Raw genomic sequence first — 9,356 nt, forward strand, 5'->3', positions numbered from 1 at the left:
AAAATGAGCTTGAGTGTTGTCTAACTATCCATGTACCATGCTGCATGAAATGGGTCAACAGTGCTGTCAATGACGCCGTGGGCTGGGGAAGCAGGGCTCTGCGTGCTGCTGTGTTTGGCCGAAAGGATGAAAGCGTTATGAGCCAGTTCATGGAAGACATGAAGCTGAAGGAAACGGAAGAAAGTAAGAAAGAAGGCGTCAAGAACAAGGAATGATGGGTGAATGAATCTTTGGGTCATGTGGGCCAATTGTGTTTTCCAATTCGGCTATCTGGTGTGTGGGCGGTGCATTGACTCCTCCCATAGACTCATCTAGCTACTTTGTTATCCACTTCCCAAATAAAAAAAACTATTTTATTGTGAATTATTCCCTTAAAAAGGGTGGGGGGGTGGGGGTGGGGATGGGGGCCCTAGCTACTTTGTAGTGGTTATTATGCCCATCAAATCGGACAAGGCGTTTTTTTTTTCACTTGGGAGCATATGCTCCTGTTTTTTAAATGAGTTTAAGTGAAAAAAAGATCGATAAAAAATGCACTCATACATCTCGATATTCTATGTGCTCAGACAGTCGTTTCACGAAAAACCCATAGTTGGTGTGTGATGTGTAAGAATAAATTTTTGTGCTAAAATAAAACTCTTCACAACATTTCTTTATCTTTTTTAATAGGACACAAAAAATCGTTTTACCTCAAAACTTGACGTGCACACCAAGATGTACGCACAGAATTTTGTTTGATTTCTTTTTACGTTTTAAACTCATGTGCTAAAGTCTATAGTTTGCTTGTGATCTCAGGCGCAGTGTAATTTTCAGTTCATGTACCTAGCTCTTTCTTGAGTAGTTAGCTTAATTGGAGTTTTCATGCAATAAATAACTAAAACTATCAATCATTTTGTGCAGATCAAGACAATTAAAAAAGGCCACACACTTGATCAAGATGAATGAAGAGAAGAGGCAGTGTCAAAGTAGAAGGTGGTGTGGTGGGTACATGCATATGTGTTCTGCTTGAGGAAGATCCAGATGATTGACGGTCTGTGAATTCTTTCAAGTTGTTGTAGATGTTCTCATGGTGTTCTCATTCCCCTCCAACGTGCATCCCTTTTTCTTCTGGATTTTTCTCCCTCCTTTTTTAATCTGATCTCCCGTCCCCCTCATCTTTTTTTCTTTTTATGCACCGTTCATTGCTGGGATGGAGTTGCCTTTGCGTGGGAAGGAAGAAGAAGAATGTTGACATGGAAGCAGACACAGAAAGAGGCCGAAAAAGTGCAGGCGTATTCCATGTTCTTTTTGGCAGATCGCCTATAAGGCCCATAATTTCTTCCAGGCCAGTTTTATTTCTTGTGTAAACTATTAGGGCCGCGAAAACCTTGGTTTTTTAGTCGCGCTTAGTTGTAAAAAAACCAGAAAAATAAAACCAGATTGATCGGAACTGAGTGGGAACAGGTCCATACTGATCTGCGGGAATGAGGGACTGATCAGGATGGAGAATCACTAGAAGGAAAAAAATGGTGACTTGAGCCCGATTACATTTTCCTCTAGACGATGGTTAGACAGTCCCTAATTAAATATACATTTTGGAAAGATAATTAATTAGTTTGAACATACCTCGTGCAAATTATTAATAATGTTGGTCAATTTATTCATGCCGCCTGAGCAGTTGACTAGTCCTTGTCAACCAACCACTTGTTGCAATCAACGGTTTAATCATACCTGGAGACTTTTCCTATAGACTTGTTCAGCAAGTCCAGCTAATTTGATCCTAGAGACCAACCAACAGCTTCCCTCATCAATCATCTTCTCACTAGCCATGGAGGTTGCCATGTCTGCAGTTACAGGTGAACTTGTGAGCCGGTTCATCTCCTTTCTGATGAAAAAGTACCACTCCTCCAGCCATGCGCAATCAGATGAGAAGAAGATGGTGGAGAGGTTGCAGAGCCTCCTGATAAGAGTCAGCACCATCATTGAGGAGGCAGACGGGCAATACATAACCAACACTGGGATGATCATGCAGCTCAAGATGATCTCAGAGGCCATGTACAGAGGATACCACGTGTTGGACACCTTGAGGTACAAAACCATCCAACGTATTGGCTTCAACGAGGTTAGCAACGACTCCCCTAGCAGCTCGCATTTAGCCATTCCCCTCAAGCGCTCTCGGAAAACAACTAACAAGCATGACAAGAAGGCGGTGCACCTCGGTGCCTTGGAAAGCTTAGAAATTGTTGTGGATAACATGGCAGAATTTGTTGTGCTTCTGGGTGGATGCGAGCGCATGTCTCGTAGGCCTTACGACATATATCTCTACACCGACAACTTCATGTTCAGCCGGCACGCTGAGAAGCAAAGGCTCTTGAGCTTCTTGTTGCAGCAAAACAACCCTCCTGGTGATTGTGCACCGGCTATCCTTCCAATAATAGGTGGCACTGCAGTTGGGAAGAAGACTTTGGTTGCTCATGCGTGTGGCGACGAAAGGGTTCGCTCACGCTTCCCCACTGTTTTGCACTTGAATGGAGACAACTTTATGAGGATTGACCAGGGAAGGATCATGTTTGGGATGATGTTGATAATTATTGAGTTTTCTTCTGATATAGGTGATGATGATTGGAAAAAGTTTTGCTCATTTTCCATGAGGATGAGCACAGGAAGCAAGATCGTAATCGTAGGTAGACTTACAAGGTTAGCCCGATTTGGGTCGGTGAAACCAATTTTCTTAAGTGCTCTGACTTACGACGAGCTGAGGTACCTTTTCAAGACATTGGCATTCGGAAGCACAGACCCGGAGCAACATCCACGGCTACTACAAATAGTTGATGAATTTACGGAGGCGTTGCACAGTACACAAGGTTCACTTGTCTCAGCAAATACGTTCGCGGACGTGTTGAGAAACAACCTCAATGTTCAGTTTTGGCGTTGCATGTTGGACATGAGAATAAAAATGGTTAACAGAAACCTCTACAAATATGGTGTGGAGCCAACCCTTCTTATAGATCAAGGTCATTCAGTGGATATAACGGACTATGTTTTGCATCCACTAAGCGTGACACGCTATAAAATTGATGCTTCAATCAACAAGGAAATACCAATTGTGAAATTTGGGGAACTTGTAGCAGATCCTAGCATTAGACCAAAACAAGACTTCATTCTAGTTTCATGGGAATCAAGGATGCCTCCCCACAATTCATTTTCTTATTTTGTTACAAGTCAAGCTCAGGATAGACATGACAGCAGTGCCTTGCCAGGGAGGAAGCGGCGAGGAGTGTTAATCTAACTTGTTTCAAAATTCGTGTAATCTAACTTGTTTCAAAATTCGTGTAATTTAACTCTTGTATTTTCTTGATACATGACAAATGGACGTGGCCGTGGGCTATAATGTGTAATGTTGCAGGTATCAAAAGGTGTCATATACATCGTGTTGCAAGTACTTACATGTTTTATGTAACATCTTTTAGTATTCAAGATACAATTATCGTTTAATCATATATTGGCATTCTGATAAGAAAATGTTCTCACAATAGAAACTCTGTTTAAAATAACCGGCTATAGCTGGGCTATAGCCCGGCTATAGCCTTTCGCGAGGCCTGCGGCTATAGCTAGAGGCTTTAGAGGCTAAAACAAAAATAGCCGCTAATAGCTCGGCTAAGGCTATTTAGCCTTAATTTAGCCGCATAGTCGCTAACTTCCTGCTCAACGGGCCCAATATTTTGGATCAAAAATTTCAATCCACCGGTCCATTTGCTTAGCGAAATAGCCACCAAGCCGAGCGGCAAGCATAACTATGTCCTAAACTACGTAATGATGTTGTAATATTCGGATAAAACTATGTATTTAACTATGTCTGAACTTATTATGTGTATCTCCTATGTGAAGATGTTATTATGTTATTAATTTATGAATTATTGATATATATATATATGCCTATATGTTGCCCATTTTTTCATTATTTAGCAAATCGGCTATATGGCTATAGCCCGGCTATAGCCCGCTATAGCCCGGCTATAGCCTTTCATAGTTTCAAAAAAATTCGCGGCTATCGGCTATAGCCGGGTATTTTAACCAGAGATTAGAAAGTATAACCACATAATATATACGGAGTTTATATGTTTTTTATGTTTTTGGTCAAACAATGATTTTGCTCCATCATGTATAGTGAAGTTACTCTGATTTTACATTACCTTTTATCTTCACATGCTCCCAGATGTGGCAATATTTTTCATATTATAAATTGGTACTTTCCATAAACACTATTTCCTTTTATAAGCTAATAATATTTATTTTAGTACTCTTGGGTAACTATTACATCCTAGGTTAGGAGCTCACCAGCCTAGTGGAGAAGCTGCAGTACTGGCCTGCATGCGCACAACAAGATTCCCCAGGAGCAATCGCCATTGCAAGTTTGTGAAGATCGAGCTCCCTATGGTTGTTAGCTGTAGCATGGAGAATAAACTACCCACAGCCGGTTACCTAGAAGCGGTGGAGGAAATTTGTGTCTCGATGCAAAAGAAGCTACTTCGTTTCCTTAATTGGGTGCTGACGGATTGCTAAATTACTACTGAGAATTGTTCCGCAGCCGGCAGCCCCTCTAGCGACATCCCTGCTATGCGCGAGAGCTTCACCTCCGGAGCTGCCCACGACAAGTTGGCCGGGCCGGCCTGAGAATCCTGTGGACCACCACCGTGGCTCTGCGGCGTCTATGGTTTCCATGGCGTTGCGCCGTTGCGTCGTTGTTTTCCAATCAATATCACATGAGAAGGACGAGGACCGTATCTATACAGTAACACCGCAACTGTAGAGGAGCCGAACCCTCAATCTAGACTACTGGGATCAAATAGAATGAATGGCCTAAAATAGTTTGAGAGTATCTTAAAATCACTAGAAGCGAAAACGCTCATTGGCAACACACAAATCTAAAAGACGCAAGAATAGTAGCGTAGCGAACAGTAGCGCACGCAACTAATAGGTGAAGCCTAGCTATACTCAGGCTGAGTCCAAAAAGTACCCACAAAGAGCGTCAATGGAGGCACACGACTGCTATATACATACCAGCCACGTCTCACTTTAACCATCCACTTCCAATATATTCTGGATGGGCAGGGGCAGACTGGTTTCCACATCCAAGAGAAGAGAAACATTAACCAAAAGGACATCATATCTATTGCTCTTGCATTGAAAATTAAAGCAAATTTGTTTAGGGAACTACATCCCGGAGCTCCGAACAAAACGGGACAAGACGTTATCAGATCCTCAACTCAAATCTCATCTTTCACAGAACGCGACTCTTTGTATCAGTCAAAAATTTGCATAGTATTATTTTCAGACAAGCACAAAGCACTTAGCAGCCAAGGATCGGCCCATGGAGTTTATATGTCGAGGAGGAACCTCCGTGGGTCTTCGACCAAGTCCTTGATGCGGCGCAGGAAGTAGACAGCCTCTCTGCCGTCGATCAGCCTGTGGTCGTATGTCAGAGCAAGGTACATCATGGGCCTCGCTAGGATGTTGCCATCCACGACCACAGGGCGTTGCACAATGGAATGCATCCCGAGAATCGCTGACTGCAATAGACAGGGCAGTGTGCTTTGGATGAATATCTGCTGTGAAATGTATCCAGGAGTTTATAGAGAGCACCAGAAAAGAAAAGCAGCAGTACCTGCGGGGGGTTGATGATAGGCGTGCTAATAAGGCTTCCGTAGACGCCACCATTGGAGATGGTGAATGTTCCTCCTGCCATCTCGTCAATTGACAGTGCCCCCTCAGTAGCCTTCTTTGCAAGGTTGTTTATCCCTTTCTCAATGTCAGCAAAGTTCATTGTATCAGCATCTCGGATAACCGGCACCACAAGACCCTGAAAAAATACGAGATTTGCATTCCAGGTGAGATCAAGTACTAAAAATAAGATATTCAACATGCTGACAACTGTATGTTATTATTTACCTTGGAAGTGCCAACAGCAACACTAACGTCAACATAGTCTCTGTATATGATGTCATCGCCGTCAATTACAGCATTCACGATTGGCTGGTTCTGCAGTCCAGAAACAGCAGCCTGCAAAAGCCAAACAGAATCAGCATATAACCTAATAAAATTAGCAAGCAATAGTTTGGCAATCCATAACATTGGACAGTACCTTGACAAAGCAAGACATCAGACCCAACTTCACACCATGCTTCTTGACAAATTCATCTTTATAATCAGACCTTAGCTTCATCAAATTGGTCCTGCAGAATCATATCAACAGTAAGGAAGTGATACATGATAATGAAGTCTACAACTCTACGTTATTTTAATAACACCTGATGGTGAAAACAAAAGGATTAATTAAAATAGGAAAGATGAGCAGATACTGAACCACAAACTGATATCGCATTATTATATACAATAAAAGTGGATTTTCTGTTCAGGAATACTAGTACTCCCTCCGGTCCATATTAATTGACTCTAATGTGGATGTATCTAGACACATTTTAGTTCTAGATACATCCATATTGAAGTCAATTAATATGAATCGGAGGGAGTAATAATTTCCGTGAGCTCTATTATATATAATCCAATATACTGACATGTGTATTGTCATACTGTTACAGTTGGATGGCACCAATCACATAGTGACATGCACTCTAAAATAATGTAGTTAAATCCTTCAAGTCCTCAAATTATGCTAGATCAGCTCCCCATGTCCAAATAGTTGTACAGTGAAACATGCATACTATAAGGGTAAAAATAAAAAACAAGACAAAACCAAAAAGTAGCAGACCATAAACTAATCTTAAATAGAAAAGAAAAAAAGGTAACTAATACACTTACATGTCAACTTCATTGAATGTGGTCAGCATTGCAAATGTGTTCTGGGAATCCTTCAAACGGTTGGCAATGCGCTTCCTGAGCCTTGGCATAGGCACCTGCAGTTATCATTAAGGTGTTTATCATTGTAAAAGAACATAAGAGATTCCACTAAAACTAATCCTATGCAACTTTATCCTGTAGAAGATTAGACTTACCCGCCGCTCTCGTTCTTTTGGAGGAAGCTGTGGTTCTGTAGGGGAGGTTTTTGAAGGAGTTGGCTTTGGTGCTTGCTTCTTCGGAGGTTCAACTTTCGGTGCTTTCGCTTCTACTTTTGGTGATTTCTCTTCAACTTTTGCTGGAGGTGATTCTTTTGGTGCCGCCTCCTCAGATGGGGCAACATGGGTTTCAGCCGGTGCTTCAGACTTTGATACAATAGCAACTATGGTGCCTGGAGTAACAGTATCCCCTTCGCTAGCAATATACTGAAAACCAATGGCATCAACAAAATCAGCATTTTGCTACACTACCAGTAAAAGGTAAACCATGATAACAAGAACAAATGGAAGTCGAAAAGAGAAAAATGATTCACCTTTTCAAGAACACCAGCTTCAGGACTAGAAACATCAATGGTGACCTGGAATACAGAAGGAAAAAGTATGTTTAATTCTACAAGCACTCACTTTGACATATATATAGAGGAGAATCAGAAGTGATTAAGAGAGAGTAATACCTTATCAGTTTCAATCTGGGCTATGGCCTCATCAGCCTCAACTCTGTCACCAGGTTCTGTATGAAGAGTTAACAGGAGAATATGAATGAGCTTCACACAGCACAGCAGACCCACACCCAGAGAGAGAGAGAGAGAGAGAGAGAGAGCATACTCTTTAAGAAGGTAGCAAGAGTTCCATCAGTTACAGATTCACCCATGAAAGGTACAACAGCTTCAAACTTTTCTCCTACAGGAAGAAACAACAAGACTCAATTACCGCAACACCAGGAGCAATTTTACAGTTCTGAAACATAACCTAGAAGTCTGCTTTCATTACCACTGTCTGATGCAAATGACCTGCTCCATAGTTGGTAAGGAGAGGCATTTGGGAAGTAATAGTGCCTTCTACCAAATTTAATAGTAAACAGCAGTCATTAGTGCATGTATCAACAGATCGATCAAAACAACTTATAACGTCTGGAGTTACAAGAATAAACAACGAAGGCAGGATACAGATACACGCCTCCACGGAACACAATTAAGTACATGGTTTGCTAGCTACCTTGTCAGCTTTGAGCTCTGGGGACCAGCTGGAATAAGACCTGTGGAGAGTACAAAGATATTAGAGATGTTGGTAGCAAACCAGTGGGTCAAAATCCAAATAGCAGTTGTTGAGGAAAATAACCTGAAAGCTGGCTGCTGTAGTTCCTGACATGCGTATAGCTCCTCAGGAGGCCCAGTGTCTGCAAGTAAAATTGGAATGGTGAGCAAGGGAAGATAACATGAGGAAGCAATCGATGCCAGTCGTATATACTCTGTGAAGGCATGTACAGAATACAACATAATATCTAGTACATGATGTGCTGCTGCATAATTGCAGTTGGTTATAAGTATTATTGCAGCTGAGAGCCCATATGTGTCTTAGAAAATGCACCCTATCTCTTATAGCAGAACATAAACATACTGCACTTAACAGGCATGGCCAGGGTAAGAAAAATGCAAAGGAAGCATGAACGAAGAAAACCCATCACAGCCCAACAGCCATTCCAGGCATCCAAGGTGTCTGTTGGTCGCATACCCTGGTGACACACAGGAGAAGCAATTCGTGCCTGCTTGCCTGCGAGAACCAGAGACGGCAAACAACGGTGCCGCAGCTAGCCGCCAATGCCGTGGCACCGATTCCACGTCGTCCGGTGCATCCTACTCGACCGTAGAAATGGGGGAAACAGCCCTGGAACCCTAATCCGTGGACGCGAACCTACCCAGAGGCACCAAATCGCCCCGCGCGCGCGGCGCAGCCTTAGGCCCCCGATGCGGAACAACAATCCTCCGCCGAAACCCCGAATCGGAGATCCCCAATCAAACCGAGGAGACCAGCCCGCGCGCGGAGACACGCCGAGCGAAGCGAATCGTAACCCACCGGACCGAACCGCCGAGCCAGGCATCCTCGCAAACCCTAAATCCCCTTCCCCCGAAATCGCGGAATCACGCGCGCGCGCGCTGCCCCACGGAGAATCAATCGGTCCCGGGGTAGTAGTACGGACGGGGAGGGAGGGAGGGGGGCTTACGGGGCCGTGGCGGCGGAGGAGGCGCGAGGCGATGCGGGACGCCATTTCGCCGTCGGCGGCGGCGGCGGCGGCGGGCGGGGTGTCGTGGGGAAGAAGAAAGGGCTGGCCGACCACCGTGGCTCGGCTGCGAATGAGGGATTTTGGATTCGATCTCTCTGACCGACGAAGGTGTAGTTGCGTTGCGCGACCTCCTGCGGAAGGAATGGGAAGACGCCTCCCCTGTCCCCACCCGTCAGCGAACGTGGGTGGCCCCACCGCTACATTTTCTAAAGAACGGTCCACCGCTGCAGCTGTGACACCGAACG

At 43.8% G+C, this 9,356-nt stretch overlaps 2 protein-coding genes across 3 annotated transcripts; one reads left to right on the top strand and one right to left on the bottom strand.

The window, feature by feature from the left end:
• The first annotated feature begins 1,804 nt into the window (after positions 1-1,804).
• On the top strand, positions 1,805-3,265 carry LOC124672085. The gene has a single exon (XM_047208373.1). It carries the CDS (start codon positions 1,805-1,807, stop codon positions 3,263-3,265), a length of 1,461 nt encoding a protein of 486 aa, XP_047064329.1.
• A 1,860-nt stretch (positions 3,266-5,125) lies between these two features.
• Positions 5,126-9,127, bottom strand: LOC124674725 (dihydrolipoyllysine-residue succinyltransferase component of 2-oxoglutarate dehydrogenase complex 1, mitochondrial-like). 2 transcript variants are annotated; one of them, XM_047210771.1, is made up of 13 exons: positions 9,052-9,127; positions 8,169-8,226; positions 8,046-8,085; positions 7,821-7,888; positions 7,656-7,730; positions 7,505-7,560; positions 7,364-7,408; positions 6,990-7,256; positions 6,796-6,890; positions 6,119-6,209; positions 5,926-6,036; positions 5,642-5,836; positions 5,126-5,546 (listed from the first exon to the last, which is right to left on the bottom strand). In XM_047210771.1, exons 1-13 carry the CDS (start codon positions 9,094-9,096, stop codon positions 5,355-5,357), a joined length of 1,338 nt encoding a protein of 445 aa, XP_047066727.1. In that variant the 5' UTR covers positions 9,097-9,127; the 3' UTR covers positions 5,126-5,354. The 2 variants fall into 2 exon arrangements, with proteins under 2 accessions (XP_047066727.1, XP_047066728.1); XM_047210772.1 differs by having other exon boundaries at positions 7,821-7,885; positions 9,052-9,124.
• Between the last annotated feature and the right edge of the window lie 229 nt (positions 9,128-9,356).

This window comes from Lolium rigidum, chromosome 7 (genome assembly GCF_022539505.1).
Source record: "Lolium rigidum isolate FL_2022 chromosome 7, APGP_CSIRO_Lrig_0.1, whole genome shotgun sequence".
NCBI classification, from domain to species: domain Eukaryota; kingdom Viridiplantae; phylum Streptophyta; class Magnoliopsida; order Poales; family Poaceae; genus Lolium; species Lolium rigidum.

Bases quoted from the DNA above. Each gene is read 5' to 3' on its own strand.
- LOC124674725 (XM_047210771.1), bottom strand. From the start codon at position 9,096: ATGGCGTCCCGCATCGCCTCGCGCCTCCTCCGCCGCCACGGCCCC. The intron at 7,409-7,504 runs GTATTACTCTCT...TCTGTATTCCAG, and splicing joins CCCAGATTGAAACTGATAAG to GTCACCATTGATGTTTCTAG. The intron at 6,037-6,118 runs GTACTGTCCAAT...TGGCTTTTGCAG, and splicing joins TGATGTCTTGCTTTGTCAAG to GCTGCTGTTTCTGGACTGCA.
- LOC124672085 (XM_047208373.1), top strand. From the start codon at position 1,805: ATGGAGGTTGCCATGTCTGCAGTTACAGGTGAACTTGTGAGCCGGTTC.